The following is a 20,972-nucleotide window of genomic DNA, read 5'->3' as shown; positions in this document are numbered from 1 at the left end:
CAAGCACCTACCTCCACGAAGCCTGGGCTGACCGGGAAAGCGGGGCATGCTGAGTCCTCTGCAGACCCAGCTCCTCCTTTATCCGCCTTGGCTTCTTTCAGGCCTTCACTAAGGAATAGGGCTGCTCCTATCATGCCTTAACCTAAAAGTTCCCAAGCCCCAGAAGCCATTATTTTTAATTCAGGAGGCTTTTTCCAAGTCAAGTCTCATCCTTAAAGATTCATCCATACCACAAGCCAGAAGCAAGCATGGAAAGCCTCAAACAATGTTGCCTTGGACACATGCTGTAGGGCCTGTAGGAGTCTTCATAGAATAAAATTAAAACGATATTTCTACAGGAAGGCAGAGAACCTGAGGAAACTGATACAATTTCTCTAAAATCTGGCCAATGATCCTTGCTGAGGACATCGATTTGCCCTGTGTTTTATGCAATACTGTGCAAAATAAACACTGTGCACAAAGAGCACTAATTGCTTCATTTATTCTTCCATTTAGCCAGGGAAATATCAGAGCTCATTCAGCCCCAGAATGGAAAATTACATGTTGAAGAGAAAATAACCACACTGAAGGAATGACAATGCAATTCAGGTTCCGCTCGTTCACATATTTTATTTATCCAGTGAAGGAAGAAAAAAAAAAAAAAAGACAGAACTCCAAGGTGGCACGACTCTGAAAGAATACCAAGGTCACGTTTTCCATTTTCCTCAGTCTAATTTAAATCCACAGATTAAAGAAAAGTGCAAGGGATGAGATGAACATCTTGCTGGGAAATAAAACATCTTGTTTGACAATGAAAACCTTTTTTAAGGTTAATATCTGCTCAGGGGTTTCTTATTTGAGGATGGCTTACTTTTTGTCTTTATAAAAATATGACAGCATTATATAAACTGCTGGGGTTGAACATTCAAGGGAAGGGAGTAAAGAAGGCTGCTGACTTGGTGACTTCCCAGGAGTCTAGTTCTGAAATTAGAGCCACAAAATATCATTAAACACCCATAGGGGAAAGTCTAGATGACATGTGGTCAAAAAGGAATCTCAGACGTTTGAACAAGGAAGGCCCTCAGCTATCGCAGTCTAGGACTCCCATTATACAGATGGGGAAAGTGAGGCCTGAGAGGTTAAATGATTGCCCCAAGATCACATAGCTAGTTGGTAGAAGGAACTCAAATTTCCTGGTTTCTAATTCAGTGCTTTTGGACACTGTGTAAACAGATACTCCTAATATTAATTTCTTTGCCAAGATTCTAAAGTTGGCAATTTTAGCTTTAAAAAAAAAATCTGGGGAAAACAAAAAGTTTTGTGGCGAATGCTGATAACTTTGTATCCAAGCTCACAGGAACCTCATATCAAGATTCAGTTCAAAGACTGATGTTTGGGCTAAAATCAGAGAATTCCAGGTTTCTATGAACACACATGACAATATCTTACACCTCGTGAGACAGGCATGGAAGACAGCACCACGCAGGAAAGATTAGAAAAAACAATATTAGAAAATAAAACGGTCCACGTTAGCCATTGGTGGGCTGGCCTGAACTGTCCAGCACTTTCAAATAACACGGGAAATAACACGAAGTCACGATACATGAAAGAGGTGCTGCAGAGGGCTCCTGGTGGGCACACGGAAACACCCTTCGTAAGCAGCTAGATGCATGTGCACAGGTGGGCACGTGGCATCGACCTTCGCCAGAGCCACCTGAACTGAGCGAGCGCGAGTTCGCCCATCGTGCCACCCCCAGCCGAACACGGCCTCCCTGGGGCAGTCGACACCAAATCCTTGTCACCTCAAACACTGGCTTGCTCCTTTTAACCATGTGCGTAAATCAGACAGGAAGGACTGGGGTGGGGAGCGTTTCAGGTTGCCGATAGAGGCTGGACGTTCTGAACCCTGGACAAAGTGACTGGAATCTTCGTTTCCCCTGGGCCCGGAGCTTTCGTGACTGGCTGGGTGTGGGCCTTGATGTCTGCAATTCGCTCTTTAAACTTTTGCTGAAGGAACTTTTCTTCTTTGGAGTAGCTTTTTGCAAACACGGACATCAGCAGGCACCCTGCCATGGACGTGCCCCCAATGCAGAAGAGAACGGCTCCCGCCAGCTTGTACATGTCGAGGGCGCCGTTGAACTGGATGGCACGCGTGTCGACCACCACGAAGTCAGCTTCGCCGAACGCTTCGATCTTGGGGGGCACAAGAAAGCCCACCGCCAGAACAGTCAATCCGAGAATCACGAAGACTGTGCCTGAGATGAGTCCGACCTAGAGGAAGAGAGCAACAGAAGCCAGCTAGAATAAGTAAGGTGCGGCTTTTTCTGAGAGAAGTGAATATTTCCAGTTCCCCCAGATGGACATGAAAACCAAGAAGGTGAAAGGAAGACCTTTCTGACTTTAACGCCAGCCAGAAACTGCAGCACTGGGTCTTGATTTTTGTCTGTATGCACAATGCGTTTCAGTTGACAAAACCTACTTTTGCTTACGTTGTCCCATTTGGTCTTGAGGAAGAATCAGCTGGCCTGACTGACTCCGTCCCCCAGGCTCTCGAGCTGTTAGAAGGTGGCTGGGGAACTCACGCTGTTCTCCTGCCAGGCACGTTCCATCTCACAGAACATTAACACCAGACAAGCTTATTCCGTGGCCACGATGGAGTAAGACAAAACAACACCCCTTTATAATTTTTGTCTAAGCAAAAACAAAAGCAAAGCTATTGTGCAAACCATAAAATACCAAACGACCCCTTCTCCTAATATGAATGACTGCCACTTTTTTACTCATTATGGCTTTAGTCTCACTCTAGTCTGCCCTCCCTGTATGTAAGATGTATTAAGATATTCAATCATAGCATTGGCCCTGGCAATTCACAGTGAACTCCTGCTTCATTAGACCCTCCCCCAAATCACCCAACCAAAGCTCACATCCTATAATACTTCCTTTTTCACACTCTTACTGAAATGCTCCATAGTCCCCTATGGTGTCATTCTCTGTCACTGCAGCGAATAATAAACCCAACTTGTTCGACATCATAGGTGTGTTCCCGATGGTTTTGGCTGGAGGACATTGACGGTCTTTGTAACTCCCCACATCTTTTTCTAGTAAGCAGAGAAGAAACAATAATTGCCGGTTTACAGGTTAGGAAATGTAGCTTCAGAGAAGGAAAGCACTGGACAGAGATGGACAGCTTGCAAGTTGCAGAGGGAGAGGGTAGAAGATCTGTCCTCTTTCTTCTCTCACATGTAGCTGTTTGGGCTGTACTTGTGCCGATACTGACAAGTGTTAAGAGTAGCAGATGGAGGTTAAGCTGCATTAGCTCAAGTTCTAATGAACTGTAACACACTGAAGATGGAAAAGGATGTCCCATTTGATGGTTGAAGCACACAGATTTGGAAGGAACAAAATTAAGCCTGGATTCTAGCACTGCCACCTAGCACTTGAATTGTAGAAGGAAAGTTTTGTAAATGTTCTCATTAATTTCCCCAAAATAACAGGTGATAATAGTACCTACCTCACAGAATTGTTATGAGGACTAAATGAGACCATCCATGAAAGCACTTAGTCTTGTACCTGGCTAAGTAATAAATTGGAATAAGTAGCTATTATTATTATTTGGAAATACACCTCTCGCAATATTGTAATGCTGCATTGGCAATGGTATTGCAACAATTGCTCGGCATTTGGAATAAGGAATAGCAAATTCTGTTATTTATTTTTTAAACACATTTTCACTTCCTCCTGCTCCTCATTGCTTTTAGTTAGAATAACAAGGCTGGGAGAATAACTAAATATAAAACACCATTTAATCTTCAATGTTTAAAGTGTATTTGTTTAATTAACTTATTTATTAAATTTTAGGGGTAATGCACTAATAAAGGAGGCTTAGCTAACAGAAGGAAAATGTATGCATGAACCATCACCCTAGCAAAAGGGGGGGAAAGGAGAACTGGCATTACTGAGAATCTATTATGACCTAGCATAGCGCTAGATGTGTTTTTCATTAAATCCTCGTAAACAGCTATGTAAAATAGGTATTTTTATTCCCATTTCACCTATAAGAAACTGAGGTTTATAGGGACGAAGAGCATAGTTCAAGGTCCCATAGTCAGTAGGTGGCATGACTGGGTTCTAAATCAGATCTGTGTGATCACTCTTCCAACCTTTCTTCTACCCATAATACTTCATCAGTTACTATTTTGCATATTTCCTTCCATTATTTTTTATTTGGACTTCAAATGAGTTTAAGCCACCATATATGGACAACTTTCCTTGATGTTATACTGTAAAGACACTGAAAACAAAAAACAAAAAGAGTTAATCGGATGTCTTCTGGAAAAAATAGAAGCTATTTTACATAACATAAAAGTACTACAGAAAAAATTGGGCTGCAAAATATAACATTTTAGATTGCTTTTTACATTTTTCTAAAAATAGTGGCAAGTACATTCACCTTCCAAGACTAACCATTATTTATAACTTAAGAAATGACTCACAGCACAAAATTCTGAATGCACAGGCTAAATTAATTTAAATATCCATGGTGACATGCTTCCTATGTGGCTAAATTACCTCCCTCCTCAAGCACTGGCACTAATTCTCAAAAATTGAGGGCAGCAAAAAAAAAAAATATATATATATATCCATCTTGGTTTCCGAGATTCTGCAGAGCCGGTGGGGGCCAAGCTCTCTGCCTTGTGTTTCTGTCTTCCCTTCTCACCACTCTTGTTGTAACCTGACACTCAATAAATATTCTGACTGACTAAGTGAAACCACCAGACTGCTGAACGTGGGGCCAGGTGACTGATGCTCAGAGCAGTCTGCTCCTCAGCTGAGCCGCGCTTTCGATGAAAATCCACTCTTGGACTATCCCTCAGAAGCTAAAAGGCAAACCGTGGCTTGCAGATGGCAGAACTCCTGCTCACTTTAAGAACTGGAAAGTGGCCGGCCTCGCCCGAGCCTTCTCCCTTTTCCTGTTTACATCAGCGTGTCACAGAAAGGCCTGCTATGTGCGGCAGGGGCGGACAGCGTAGTGAACAGCTGACCCCGGGGGACTCTGAAGGTGCCATCGATGCAAGTCTAAAGAGGATCTCCCAGAGCTGTGCTGGCCGAGGGATTCCAAACCTGTTAACGCGTGGGAGGGAGAGCTTGGGACAACAGATGTGAAAGAGCAACGGCGGAATCAAGAGCAGGCTGCTGCTTAACTTCTCTGAGGGTGGGATGGAGGCGAGGAGGCCGGGTGGGATAGACACATCAGCATAATCCTGGTACCATGCTGGGGTACTGGAAGGAAGAAAAATTGGGGGATTGATTCCACACCGTATCATAAAAATTGTCTCTGGACACAGTTCTGAGTTGAAGGGGTCCTAGGTCTAAGTAAAAGAGGGCTCTATTAATTGAGAGTAAAAACACAAATCGCAATGGAAGCAAAGCAGCGGCGGTGAGGGCCCCGCAGAAGAGCTGGAGTGGTGCCGGGAGGCTCCTTGTCCAGCCGCAGCGGAGCAGCCTGGGATCCTGGGGCGGCCAGGTCGACCCCAGCAGTGAGCGTGTTGAAGGATCTCTCTAGGCCATGACAACCCCCCAAAGCAGCAGCAGGGACAGCTTTTGCGCTGTGCCTTTTGATGTCTCTCTCGGCCGTGGTGAGGATGTGCGGAAACTCGGTCTCTGCTGATGGAAAGCAGAACTGGACGGGGCGGGGGAGCTCGGGCTCCAGAAATTCTGCCAGTGGGGGCTGCAGGCCAGAGAGACAGCTGTTATTCTGACCAACATCCCCTTCCTTGTAGCTCGGCGAGCTGATGAGGTCTAAAAATGCAGTTTACGCCGACAGAGCTGGCAGCAGCGCGACGCAGCTGTTCGGGCAGAGAGGAGGCAGTAATGACTGTTGGAAGCAAGCGCCAGCGTGGCAGGGAGGGACGGCGTGGGGCGTGGGCATTGCTGCATGGAGCGACATGTGAAAGGCGCCATCTGGGTTGGAGGAAATTCAGGGGAAGCACGTCAAGAGTGAAGACTGGATTTTTCTTCTTCATCAGCCCCGAGGGCTGCGATAACTGACCTCTCCTTAGCAGGCCCCGAGCTCCGAGTGGTGACATTTGCCAGCAGCGGGGCAGACTCCAGCTGGTCTGGCTCTGCTTGCCTCAGATGCACACTGAGCTTTACAAACCAAGAACCGATGCCCGGAGATGATCTAGGTCCTTCCACATGCCTGACCTCACAGTCCTCCCACCCCCCTTCACCTGGGTAGTGAAGTCACAGCAGCTCTTCGACGTTGCAGAGACTCCTTCTCTCCAGCACGTAAACACCCAACTGCCTCCATCTCCAAAGGCTATTCTAGAGCCCTGTGCCCATCTCTAACTACTGCTAGAGACTTTTCCCAACCTTGACAGCCAAACTCAGTTCTCCACAGTTTCCTTGAAACCGCCTTCTCTGAGGTCACCATGGACCTCCTACTACAAATGCAATGTGATTTTTCTTTCTTTATCTCACTTAAATAGTCTACAGTCATTGATATTAATATGAAACATTGCTTCATATTCTTGAAACCCTCCCCTATGGTTATTTCTGACACACTCTCCTTTTTGTGTCTCTACCTCTAAACAATTTGCCCTCAACCTGCTTTGCCAGATATTCTTCGTACATTGTTGTTCTTCCCCAGGATTCCACTCTCACCCCCCACCTCTTCTTATTCAATACGTTTTCTCCAGGGTTTAATGTGCAGCTGCAGTCTTGACTCACACCTGTGACTTCCAAATCTTCAGCGCCAGCCTGGACCACTCTCCTGAGCATCAGACCACATTTCTGACACCCGATAGGAGGATCTGTACAAAAATGTCCTGATACATCCTCAAACCCAAAATATTCAAAATGGTGCTCTGTAACTTCCTTTCTGATGGCTCTATTTTTGTTCCTTCCATCCACCCATTCACAGAGTCCCTCCTCACAGTCACAGGAGCAAAGAAAGTGTGTAGCGCTCTGTGTGTGTGTGTGTGTGTGTGTGTGTGTGTGTGTGTTTACATGTGACCGTGAGGCATCCCTTCCAGAAAAACTTAGGTTTACTATCTTGCCCCCTCACTGTACTCAAGCTGAAAGGATGGAGAGATTTCTATTACGCACCCTTTCAAACTCTTCTGTGATTTGGCTCTTATCTGCATTCCCAGGTTCAACTCCTAACCCCTCTTCTCCAACTTCTAAACATTTGCCCCAGGCATACTGGACTATCTGTAGTCTCCCGAACATGCCACACTCTCCCACAACTCTCAGCTTTTGCAGTGCTTTTCTTTTTACTGGGATGCTTGTTCGCAGGATCTCCTCTGTGGAGCCACTTCTTCCTCAAGCTGCATCAGATACCCACTCCCTCCTGTCCCCCAAGCCCCATGCTCCCAGTAAGCACTGTGACTATTATTACAAGAGGGTTTACAACACTGAATTGTAACAGTCTGCGTGCATGTCTCTCTCTCCTGCTTGACTCTGAACTCCTTCAGGTCAAGGACTGTAGCTCATTCAGAGATGAAGACTGGTATCTTAGTCACATCTGAGTCTCAGAGCCTACCACGTAGCCTAGTGCATGGTAGACAAAGATTGGTATAAAGAAAGCATAGCACTGGGAGACAGATGTTATGTAGATGCATGTGATAGAGCAAAGACCTCAGACCCATTTGATTCCAATCTCTGTTCTCATTACGCCCTGCCAAGCTGCCTGCCACTGAGGAGCCTGCTCAAGGGCAGAGTCCTAGCAAAGCACTGTGAGCACAGCCCCCAGGGAGAGACCAACATGGCCCTAGCAACACTATAGCGGAAGAGGGAAGAAGGAAAGCCAGCAATTTGAACCACCTACAGATGCAATTTGAATGAAAGAAAAAACATAAAAAAGAATCACAATAGAAACATAAGCATAACTGGCACCTTTTTCTGTATTGGTACGAAACACTTCTTAAACCCACTGGAATGAATTCACTCATATTCCCTAGGAGGAAACCCAAGAACAGTTGGCTTTTCCCTTGGTAGAGATGAAGTCTCTAAGATGGTGAATTCTTTGACTATTCAAGGTTGACACAAGGCTTCTTGTGTTCTATGGTTAGGATGTGAATCGAGGACTTGGATTTTGCTGTATTATAATTGCTATGAGACCATGGACTTTTGCCTGTTTTTTCTCTGAAGTAGGCCCAGCATAACAAGGAATAAATAATTTTTGGATCTTGTTCATGTAAAATAGAAAGGAGAAAATAATGAAATCTGAATTGTGGGGTTGGTAATTTACTGTGAGTACTTTGTTTTAAATCCGTAACTATGTTTTATTTGATGGGTTTACAGCTTCACAAATCACATAACAACCAGTGCTTTGGATATATTTGAATGCTTACAATATTCTGTAGTCACTGGCATTTTAGGTTCTTGGCACAATAGATTTGTCAGGCAAATTTCTTTTTTGACAAATAGGAAAATAACCACCCACTTATCTGGGTAAATACAAGATGTGCCAAGCTTGGCTATGCATTTCATTGGCCCAGGCCAGTCAGGATTCATCAGAGGTGAGATTTCTACAGGGTAAGGATACTGACTTGACTAATTCTGATACAGAGTATGTGACAATAGTATGATTTTGAATTAACGCAGGTCTTGGGCAATCCATGTTAACAACTGTGTTACCCAGTACTTCATTTATCAACTAGATTTCCAATTTTATTTCCATTTTAGAATTCAGTGCTCCATACAGCATTCAGTAATAGTAGCTAATATAGCCAATGCTTATTGAGTACATATCCAACATTATTTTAAGCTCTTTGTAAATGTTATCTTATTTAATCCTCACAACTTTTATGTGGCAGATACTATAAATATTACTTTTAGAAGGCCCATTGATGTCAATTAATTTGCCCAAGGTTACAGAGCTATTAATAAAAGAGTTGGGATTTGAACTCACGTAGTCTGAGGTCAGAATCCATCCTCATAATTATTATGCTACACTGCCTCTGGTTACACCATGTTGCCAATAAATTGCAAGATTATGTCAGCGTCAATGTCAAACATTCTGGAAACTTTTGGGAGAAGCACGGAATGTTAGGGCTGGAGGAGAACTCAGGCACTATCTAAGGCTGCATCTTCTCAGTATCCCTCCCTGAAGCTTCCTCCTTTTCTTGTTTTCTAAATGTTGGAACATCCCAATGACCTCTTCTCTTCTATGCCTACTATATTCTCTTCCTGGATGATCTCAGAAATCTGGTGCCTTCTATGGATTCTATGTGTCAATAACTCCCAATCTGTGAGCTTCAGATTGGTGTATTTAAATTGCCACCAGAGATCTCTACCTGGATATCTAACATGCATCTCCAATGTAACATGGCCAAAGTCAAACACTGGGTTCCCCACCCATCATTTTCTCCATCCTAGTAAATTATTTCTCCATCCTAGTAAATTAACACCATTAACTAAATAGCTTAGGCTGGAAGCCTTAGGGTCATGCTCGACTTCTCTTTATCCCCTATCCCATATCTAATTCATCAGCGTGTCCTGAGAGCTTGGCATTCAAACTTTATGCTAAATCTGACTACTTTTCACCATCTCCACTAACACCAGCCTAATCTTAAGCCACAAGCATCTCTTGCCTGGGTACTTTAACAGCCTCTAAATTAATCTATCTGCTTTTGCCCTGTCCTTCTATAATCTATTTTCTGTACAGTAGCCAGAATGATCCTGTTAAAATACTGGTTGGATTATGTTACTATGCTGCTGAATATCTCCTGGTGGCTTCCCATGTCTCTCGAGATAAAAGCCCAAGTCCTCACTATTATCTACAAGGTGCTACATAAATTATCTGTACCCTGTTATTTTTCTGAATTCATTGCCTGACCCTTTTCTCACTCTATTCCAACCAGATTTGATTTTCTCTTTTTCAAGCACACCGGACTTGTTCCCATTTCAGAGCTTTTGGACTTGCTATTTTCCCAGCCTAGGTAATTTTATAGTCCATTCCCTTAGCTCATTCTGGTATTTGCTCAAATGGCATCTCCTCTGAAAGGCTTTTACCACCAGCACGTCTGAAGGGAGTCTCCATCACTCCAGTCCTCTTATCCTGATTCATTTCTCTTCATAGCACTTATCACTGCCTGACACTCATGTGGTTTCTTTGTTTACAGTCTGTTTCCCATGGTAGATTGTAAGCTCCACGAGGAAAGAGACTTTTTCTTCTCCTTTTTACTGCTTCTAATCCAGCACTTTGGACCTCCTTGGCACAGAGTAGGAGCTCACTACTTGCCTGTTGAATGACTAAATACATAACCTAATGAGGTGCCTTCATCTGAGGAAGCTGAGGCTCAGAGGGCCTCGTGAGCACACACCAGTGGAGGCAGACCTGAGACACTGACCACTGTACCGTATCTCAGCATTAACTGTCTCTGAATACCTAATTCTTTCTTTTTAATAATTGTTGCAACTTGTCACATGATACTTACCAAGCCCATGAAGGAGGCTGAAAGAATGTAATGTTTTGCCTATGGATAGCTTCATAGTTGGTGAACTTATTGGCACATTATTAACAGTAGCAACAATAATAATTAATATGGCAAATGTATCTATTTATGTTTAACCTGCTCATCGAAGATTATGCTGTGTTTAGAGGTTTTCTTTGGCCCGAGGCTTAGATTCTCCTTTCCTCAGGGAAGAAAAATGCATTTAGTATCACCGGGAGTGATGCACACACAGAGTACCAAACCTCTCAGTTCTCTATAGCTACAGTATTTACCAAGTCCAGTAATTTTTCTATTCCCTGAGTTAGACATATGCTCTTTCCTTACCTTCCAGAATACTGAGCTCCACCTGTTAGGTGATCTCTGGATCTGGAAATCATCCTCATACTCCCAGATCGAGGCGGTACAGTCCTCATAAAACTGGTGTAGGTAGGACCGGACTCCGTAGCGCTGGTACCCGCCCTCGGCTGCAGCCTGTGCCTGCTTGGACCCACAGACGTTACTGCAAGAACTCATCCTTCCCGGCTGGAATGACAACATCCACACGGATCAGCCTCGTGTATGGGCTTTGGCCTCAGGATCAACAGACGCGAAAGACGAGAACCAGGCTGGGTAGGGTCAGCCTACTGGAACAATGCTCTTTTCTTAAAAGACATTTTTAAAGACCTGTCTGTCTTGTAAGCTGCTCTTCTTTTCTGTTTAATGCAAAATGACCTTAAATACTTGATGACTAGAACCAGTTCTCCATAAATGAAACGAGATAAAACAGCACAGCTCACTTAAATTATGCAAAAATGTAAGCATGAGAAATGGCAACAAAGAAGCTGAGATTTTCATTGACTTGTCGAGATAATCTTTAATCTCTTAGAATCCAGTAGTCTTTGCATTTACATATTAAAGAATTAGGCAGGCACTCTCATTTGCTAGAGACAGAATTTGTCTTGGATTATCCTCTCAGATTGTCAACCGTCTTCCTTTGTGGAATCTATATGGTGTTATTGTTAGCAGTTACTCTTGCTTTCAGATCTCATGTATCTTCCTCTAACATTTTAACTAACTGTCAAGTTGTACAGAAGCTCTATCAAAAAGCTGCCAAGCAGTTTATGCCTCGTGCTTTATTAATCACAAATGGCTTGGCCAATAATTTACACCTCCCTAAGTCTAACACCATATACTTCCATCATTACTTGTGGATACATCTGTCCATGTGTGTAGCGAGAGTGTAACGCGAAGAGTAGACCCAGCCTTTTATTACTTTTCACGAAGTGTCTAGTGTGAATAAGAATTCAAAGAATTATTGATGAAGCTATGCCCTGGTGGGCTGTTTGGGGCTCTGCTTTTTAAGATGGAAATTTCAACTTCATTTGACCTAAGCAATACCCTCAGAGAGAGGCATTTATATAGATTTGGTTATCAATTCGTGTTTTTTTAAAGAAGGGAATTACTGAGGGACAGTAATTTCAGTGAATAAGGGAAAGGAATTCTCAGTTATCCTCTGTTGGTTCTTTGGTTCTCTGGATCCATATAAGCAAGTAAGTGTGTGGCTGGATATGTGGAATACTTGTTTAGATTTTTCAACGATCCTCTAGATGGTTTTCCTTGTATGGACATAGTCTATATGTGACAAAGTTAGGAACAATGTGGATGGTTATTTTCCCATTGAATCAGGTTTTCTCAGGGCTTGGGCTATAATCCAGGTCAACAGAAGCATATTAACTATTTCCAATTACTCACCAATAACCAGCTAGTAATGTTTACCTATAAGAGGCAAACATTAATCTACACTTCCATGGGGTGCCTTTATGTGGCCACTTAGTTTGGTTGGACAGAATCATGGGGCTAAAACCAAAGTTGAAGCCCAAGGGCATAAAGTGAACCCATGGACCCATAAGAACATCTTGTAAATGTGTGCCCATGGCCACAAGTGAGTTTTGATTAGAAAATGTATTCAAATTGAGGAAAATATTCCTCTAGTCTTAGAAAAATGATGGAAGCAGGTGCTATTGATGGTGATCAATAACCTCATCTTTTTAACTGTTGGCCAATATTACAATTAGTGCCTGTGCCTTTTTCTTGTTTCAGGTATAGCTACCATCTAAAGAAATCACCCACAAGGAGAGTGCAGAGAGAAAAAGTTTGATTTTGATTTTTCACTTTTAAACATTCATTATTTCATGTAAAGTCAAGCATTTAGAATGTACTTTGCTTGATTAGAGCAGCAAAGTCTGACAGATCAAAAGAATATTAACCTAGCTTTCATATTTTAAGTGCCGAGATGATCTCTTCAGTACCTTCTATTTAATGCTTATACAATGAAGATGATTAATAAGAGCCTATTGCCATTCATACATATGTAGAATAATTTTAAAATCACTTTCTTTTAAGACATCCTAATAAAAATTTCGGTCAAGGGGAGATGTGATTAGTGTTACTAACTCTGCTTTGTCATAGAGGAAACTGAGGCATAGAAGAGTCACCTACTAAAGGTTATACCATGAGTCAGGGAGATGAAAGATGACAATTAACACAATAAGCAGGATTATGGGCTGAATCATGTACTTGCATAGTCAGAACCACCTCACCTAAATATATATTTTCAGGTTTCTATAAGGCATCAGAGACTTTAATATGAAAAAAGGACAAACATAGATATAATATAAATTTTAAATATCCTTCATGGCAACAATAAGAATTATTTTCCTTAGCTGTTGAAGTCATTCTTTCTCAGGGTTGAGTTTTTTTGCAGAGAAGGACATGTGATATATTGTAGTCATTCCCTGTATAGCTTGTTTCTAGCACCCTAGGTTAAATGTTTCTGCTTTATAAGATGAAACTCAGTTGTCCAACTTCCTTAAAAAACAATATGGGTAAAATCATAAAAGAGACAGAAAGTATCATAAGATAAATGTTTTTGAACCTGACTGATTGAATGCTCTACTTTAAGTCATGGATTTTTAGTGATATTAGATACATTCTAAAAAAGGCAACCCAAGGAGTCTTACTTTCTCCTCCAGAAGCACATAGCATGAACAAGAACATGCCCTGGTTTATGCCAACCACACAGAGGAAAGAATGTGCTCTAATGCTAGTTTTTTATCTGCAATTTACTGGTCATGAGATTTTAGACAAGCACATTAACCTCTCCTGGCTATGGTTTCATCACTGTTAGAATAAGATGGTTGGACCGGATCAGCCTCTAATTCCTTCCAGATGCATCTTTTCAGGATTTTTTGGCTATGACTCTACAGAATGAGTCTATTACTGTTTGTTGGACAAACAACTGGGTTTACTGATATCCTACCACCTCCCATACCAGCACTGACTGTCAGCCTCAAGTTCTTACTTTATACTAGTATGTATGTATATATAAAGCTTCAGTTTAAAGGGCTAGTTTAAAGCTAATAGTTGGGTTAGGCATTTGCTACTAAGTAGACTGAATGTTTGTATATTGTTTGTTTAACAAGTTACTTCAGTGTTGTGTATGTTGCCTAAAATAGTAGACCTTGAGGGCCTAAGAGGTTTCATATATTTTCCCAAACATACAACTAGTTGGAATTCACTCCTAGAGGAGAATGATCACTTGGAAGAACATATGAATTCTAAAATATAACATTTTAGAGGGAGGGTTTTGGACCTACAAAATCTCAGGAGAGATATATGCCTCATAGGGAAGCTGGTAACATTTTGTCCCAATACAGAGTATATTACAGTTATTTGGAACCTACTCAGGTGAGTGACACCTCTGATATTATAAAAAGGACATGTGAGGTCACTTCCTAAAGCCACTTTGAAAGCTGGGAAATTATTAAGCTACATACAATCAACTAGAATTGGAACAGAAATGGAAGGTATGTGCAAAGCCTTTTTAGCTTGGCTCAGTGTTTTCTTAAGGAGGAAGATTTCATGAGAATTCTGATGTTTGCGTTTCAATAGCTATAGTAGCAGCAGCAAAAACAGTAACGTTAGATCTATGGCTGCTGGTAAGTAACAGATCTTAGAGAGCTTCTTTAGAGAAAGGCTTGACATCACAGGAGGTACATGAAAAGAGAGGGTGAGTAAAAACGTCCAGTATTGTATTTAAATTAGTCTACACTAATATTCATTTCATAAACATTCTAGTGGATCCTATTGTCTCCTCCCTGCCAGCATGGTCATTACGATGGATGCACAAGCAACCTTCGTGTGCGGTGATTTGGACATCTATGAGGAAGAAGTTGTTTTCATTCTCTCTGAAGGACACTCTACATGCAGATAAGTGAGGATCCATCTGTAGTTTTCTTCTTTTTATAATCCGTCCATAGCAACTGTCTAAATTGCATATACAGTTACGCAATAAGTGAATATTCATTTCTTACCAACACACCTATTATATCCCGGAGACCAAGGGAAGGAGAACATTATGCTGTAGTTCCCTCCCAAATTCTTCTGAGAGGCTTTCTACAGTCAGTATATGTACATATCAGCCCTCTGCCATTTTTTATCTCCTTGTCCAGATTTGTTTCTCTTCAAAGCACTTGTTACTACCTGACTGTCTATGTGTGGTTTATTTGCTTATGATCTGATAGACTATATACATGATAGACTGTAAGCTCCATGTGGGCAGGCACTTTTTCTGTTCTGTTTACCACTTTAATCTCCAGTACTTTGTAACTTCCTGGCACAGAACTACATGGATTGGTGTGGGTGATGGCCTGAGTTTGTCATTCCTCCCTTCTTTCAATGTTTTTAAAGCACTAACTATGTGCCAGGTACCTGTGGGATAAATAATGTTTACAAAGATGAGTGGGGCAGAGTCTGCCTTCACTGGACTATTGGATGAGAAAGATACACACTCAGGAAGCAATTAATGCAACTAAATGGGCATTGTAAAGACAATGGGAGGGAGTACAAATGCTGAGAATCCCTTGATAATTCCTTTATTAGGCAAACAAAGCCATGTAGGTGCTATTGTGATCGCTATGTGTGCCAAAACACTGTAGTATTGATTTTTTTGAAACTTGATTTTCAGTCTAATACATGCAATCATATTTTACTTTACTTTACAAATGTTCACAGCCATGAAAACATAAATAAGTCTTTATGCCTCATGAAACCTTAAGAACATGACAGACATTATTTGTCTTCATGGTCTTCCTGAGAAAAGGGAGGCAGAAAATTGAGGCACAAAAAGCATGAGTGTTTTCCCATGGCTATATGTGTGAGTCAGTTGTGAGGCCAGGCACAGGCTCTGTTCTATTTATTCTCTTCAAAATATTATTCAATTTTTCATACTGCTTTTCTCTCCCATAAAATAATTCTGAGATAATGAAAGTGAAGTTCCCATTAGAGCCACTTTTTCACAAGGCCAGTGCTACAAGAGACAAAGTATAGGCACAGAGACAATTTAGACTACTTATCCAACACCAAACCAAAAGGTCAATTCACTTAAAAGACTCAGCCAGACTCATAGTGGATGCAGGAAGGCATGAAAGCCTGCTAACAGCTTTTTCACTTTTAAATCAGGCATTCTGGAATTATATAAGCATGACCTTAAAACCTGGAAATGTGTTTCTACCAATGGATCATTTCAGATACATTTTATCTGGGGGTGGGAGGACAGTGGTAGTGATTGTGGCTCTATTTTTATAACCTTTAAGTCAGTGAATATGTAGCCACTTTTATAATTTTTGAAAGAGAAGTAATGATGTGCAATTATCTTATTCATTATCAATTGCTTTGATCCTTCAAGATATATTTTTTCAGTAGGGCACACAGAGTCTAAAACCACAAGAAGAGAACAAGAACCCATATTCTTTTTCAATCTCCCTTATCTACATACAGAACATGAGGTGCTTATGAATCTACACATGATGAAGTTTGAGTCTTACCTTTGAAGTCCTCTTCTTGTTGCTGTTTATTCTTTGACCTTTCTTTTTAACAGCGCATTCTTCAATCCTATTTAAGAAAAAAATCTCTGCAAAATGTAATACAAATAAAAATCTAAATTTCATAAGCCATTCATATAGCTTATAAAGAGTAATTTTAATATTGACAAAAATATTGACAAAGAACTTCTTGTTCTAGATAGCTTTTTTTAAAAAAACAAAAGTATAATATATTTTATAAATTAATGGGCTCTTATGATAATTTGTAGAGTAAATGAGATGACATAAATCAAAAGAGCTTTGTAAACTATAACACATTATACAAATGTTATTCTTATTTTGATGTAACTATATTCCATGTGGTTAATAATACCAACTACAAATGATCCATTTGTATTGTACAAATTCTAAATAAAAAGGTTACTTGCTTCATAGATATTCCAGAATTAATATTTTCTGGTGCTTGTTCTATTATGCTATAAACTATAAGAGTCTTAAAATTATTGCATTTTCTAAACTGGTATTAACTGAGTAGCACCTAAGTGGACACATAGGTGCTACAGTAATAGGGTATTGGGCAGGTGGGAGGGGGGAGGGGGCGGGTATATACATACATAGTGAGTGAGATGTGCACCATCTGGGGGATGGTCATGATGGAGACTCAGACTTTTGGGGGGAGGGGGGGAAATGGGCATTTATTGAAACCTTAAAATCTGTACCCCCATAATATGCCAAAATAAAAAAAATAATTAAAAAAAAATTATTGCATTTTCTGATATGTTTACATGCATTTTACACTTAGTAAGGGTCTTTGGATGATTTACTTATTAGGCTGAATTTTACTCCTATATCCATTATCTCTCTATCATAATCATTTTACTTTCCATCTGCCTAAGAAAAGCAGGTGCCCATGCAAAATTTAATTAAAAAGCCACTGCCAGCTATAAGGCTATTGGTTTCCTACATTACTCTAGTTATGTGAAATAAAATAATAACTGGGGCCATATTTTTCAAGAAGCAATTAAGAGTTCTTTCTGATGAGCAGATCCCTACTTACTTGCAGGAGAACCTATAGACTTGAGGTGAGTAAGCCCAGCTGAGGCCTGACTAACTGTTTTCAACATTTCTAGTGTCAGTCTATATAGACTATAAGCAAACCTTCAAAACACTTCCTTTTCTCCAAATTTTCTGAGTGGTATGTGAGCAGATTTGGTGAATGAAGCAAATTATATCCTGAATCTGGATAAGCAAAAGAAAACAAGCTAACCATAGGTCACTGCATTCTCCTATCTTTCCTCCTTCTGTCCTTCTAAATTAAATTTCCCTTCTTTTCATCTGGAGCCTTCCCCATTTTCTCTTAAGAAATTGATTCCACACATGCCCTTCACCAAAGGTTGGCCTGGTCTGGAGCCCAAGGAGCTCTCCAAGGTTCTGAAAACATTTCTGCTACAGAGCCAGAAACCAATTAAGCCAATACTAGCTGTTTTTATTTGGAATAATAAATTCCAGCTCTGTTTTCTTTGAGGTTACCAGACCCGGTCTGACCCTCACTCCAATGTCCCTTTCTAAAAACACAAAAACGTAGGTCCTGACATCATGTCAAAACACTCAAACACCTTTAGACATGGCAAAAGAGTGGGGAGGGTCAGTTAAGCCTGGAAAATAAATCAAACCAGCTTTCCTTGCTCCACATACACGTATTTTACTTTCACCTAATATGCAACTTTTTTTTTGTCTCAAAGGAAGGAAACTCTCAAGTTTTTAGCTGTACACCACCCAAATTCTTACATAACATAGACCACAAACCACCAAAGCATGGAGTTGGCTACCTCCAATTTGTATGTTTTCACGGATTTTAATACATATGGTTTTTGCAGAGATTTGAATGGGTAGTGAGAGAGAGAGAGAGAGAGAGGGAGGGAGAGAGAATATTTGTGTAAGGAGGGAGGAAGGAAAGAGAGAAAGGGAGCAGAGGAAGAACTGGAGAAAGACATCTGGAGTATAGAGAGCCGCCACCCCTGGACTCCGCATAGCTTTACCTGCCCCCTCCGATCCCCTGACCCGTGGAGCAAGTGCAGCTAGCCTAGCCGCAGATCTCTCGCCGGGGTCCCATCGCCGCCGCCGCCGCCGCCGCCGCCGCCGCCGCCGCCGTCACCGCCGCTCCGCCTCGCGGAGCTCAGCCTGCGCGTGATTGACAGCCGGGGCCCCGCGTGCCCGCGCAGCCCAGGCCCGCGCAGCCGCCGCCGCCGCCAGAGTGGGCGGGGCGAGTGGGCGGGGCGAGCGGCTGGCGCGCCAACCGCCTTCCTGCCTGCACCCTGGGGCTGCTGCCTCCCCATGGGAAGGTGGCAGGCCCCTGGAAGGCTGGTCACTGGGCCCTGCTGAAGCTCCTCGGGCAGGCACCTTCTCTGCCTTTCTGCCTCGTCTGTCCACCGCTGTATTCTACTGCCCAGGCCATGGTCCGGCCACAGTGGACTCAGTATGCAGTCCCGGTTGCTTAGCGGCCAGGACGAAGATCAGTTTTGAGAAGGGTGTCGTCCTTAGCCCTTAGGCGACTTAGTAGTGCCAACATCTTAGCGTGTGCTTACACAAACCTGGATGGTATATGGTGCCATCTAGGTATATGGTAGGCTATATGGTAGAGCCTCGTGCTCCTAGTCTACAAATCTGTGCAGCATGCTACTGTACAGATTGAATACTGTACAGGATTCTATTGTATAGAATGCAGTATACAGTATGCTAGTGTAGAGTATGCTGTTGAATACTGTAGACAATTGTAACACAATATAAGCATTTGCGTATCTAAACATCAAAAAGGTATAGTAAAAATACCATATTATAATCTTACGGGACCACTGTGGTGTAGTGTTTGCAGTCCATCGTAGACCTAAATATCGTTTTGCCGTACATAACTACATATTCTCTTTACATACATAATTTTTTTAATTATTTAAATTTTTTTGAGACAGAATCTCACTCCATTTCCCTGCGTAGAGTGCCATGGCGTCATCCTAAGCTCATAGCAACCTCAAACTCCTGGGCTCAAGCGATCCTCCTGTCTTAGCCTCCCTGGTAGCTGGGATTACAGGCATGCGCCACCATGCCCGGCTAATTTTTTCCATTTTTAGTAGAGACAAGGGTCTCACTCTTGCTCAGGCTGGTCTCAAACTCCTGAGCTCAAGCAATCCATCTGCCTCTGGCTCCCAGAGTGCTAGGATTACAGGTGTCAGCAAGGGAGCTTGGCCTAATTTAAAAAAAAAAATGAATGAAGAGGCAGCTGGACTTGATGTGTGTTTCTTCCACTGTCACTTCATTTGAGGTATGTTTTCTGTCTTTGATGAGACAGGAAGTGAGGAGCTTCGCTTGGCTGGCAGAGCACTGCCCAACTGAGGGAATTTTCTCTTCTCTTTCAGCTTTGGATAATTTCAGTTCCTCACTTGTTCCTGACCCCAATTATCAGGAAGTCTAAATGGATGAGATGAAAGAAAGATGAAGAAAATGAATTAAATTATGATATTTAAGGAAAAACCAAATAAATTCATAAAGGTAAAAACATACCAGAAAATTACTTCTGAATGCCTTAGAAAATTTGCATAGGCATGAACAAGTTCGTATATAAATCCAATAACTCCTGCTTTAGGAGACTTTCTGGAAACCACTGGTAGGTGACATTTAATGAGAATGATTACTAAAATAGTTAATATTTCATGGCCACAATACACATAATAGTAATAATACATAACATTTATATGGTGCTGACTATATGGCAGGCATTGCTTAAGTACTTTACATATATATTAATTACATATATGTAAATATATGAAATCATTTAATCCTCATAGCAACCCTGTGTGGTGGGCACTCTCTATGATCCCAGTTTTACAAATGAAGAGACTGAGGCACAGAGAAGTGACTTGTACCATGGTGATACAGACTCACAATCATTTGTTGCAGGTCACACACTACTAAATGGGGTAGGTGCACTGCAGTCTAAGAGGTGATCTCTTAGAGAGGATTTAGAGTAAAAAGATAACACTATGTCTATTATTTCCTCACATCCACATAGGTTTCTGGAAAAAGCCTAAAAAAATTAAGAAACACCTTTATTCTGATCAAACAGTAGAGAGATCAAAGCAACTTGTTGAACAAATGCTTAGAGGGGCACCAAGGACAGGGATGGCTCTGTCTTCTTTGTTCCTCGGGTCCACAACTCTGCCCCAGCACTCTTCAACACCACTTAAACATGCAGATGCCACTTTTTTCTTTCTCCCTTCCCAGGTTGCATAAAAAGTGCACCTTTCGTGAGTTTTGAAATGTTGCTTGTTAGCTTGCTTTTCTCATATTCAGTGTGTGGATCTGGTGAACATTTATTTATTCTCAGGTTGTAACATGGCCATGTGTGTTTTCTCATCCTTGTAAATGCATAAGAATCAGCTCATATGCAAAATTCCAGGGGTTCTTAGTTCCTCTTTTATCAGAGATTAGGCTTTGGGAAGGGCATGGCTCGCTGGTGTCTGGTGAGTGTTCTGGTGTCTCTTGATAACACATCCATTCATTCAGAGAGGTAATCAAATTAGGACTTAGAATGGACAGTAGTGGTTTCTAATCCTGATTTCTCCACATCCTAGATATTTAGCCCTGTTCACATTGCTTCACCACTGTTACGCCATTTTCC

General features: G+C 41.7%; 1 protein-coding gene across 2 annotated transcripts; it reads right to left on the bottom strand.

The window, feature by feature from the left end:
• Positions 1-468: 468 nt before the first annotated feature.
• NRSN1 (neurensin 1) lies at positions 469-18,445 on the bottom strand. Of its 2 annotated transcripts, none has more exons than XM_012753695.3 (4): positions 18,340-18,445; positions 16,304-16,389; positions 10,764-10,961; positions 469-2,250 (listed from the first exon to the last, which is right to left on the bottom strand). In XM_012753695.3, exons 3-4 carry the CDS (start codon positions 10,950-10,952, stop codon positions 1,852-1,854), a joined length of 588 nt encoding a protein of 195 aa, XP_012609149.1. In that variant the 5' UTR covers positions 10,953-10,961; positions 16,304-16,389; positions 18,340-18,445; the 3' UTR covers positions 469-1,851. The 2 variants fall into 2 exon arrangements, with proteins under 2 accessions (XP_012609149.1, XP_012609148.1); XM_012753694.3 differs by having other exon boundaries at positions 16,304-16,370.
• Positions 18,446-20,972: the final 2,527 nt, after the last annotated feature.

Source organism: Microcebus murinus, chromosome 15 (genome assembly GCF_040939455.1).
Source record: "Microcebus murinus isolate Inina chromosome 15, M.murinus_Inina_mat1.0, whole genome shotgun sequence".
Taxonomy (NCBI): domain Eukaryota; kingdom Metazoa; phylum Chordata; class Mammalia; order Primates; family Cheirogaleidae; genus Microcebus; species Microcebus murinus.
The sequence above is the reverse complement of the archived record's forward strand: the minus strand, read 5'-3'. Positions and strand labels throughout refer to the sequence as shown.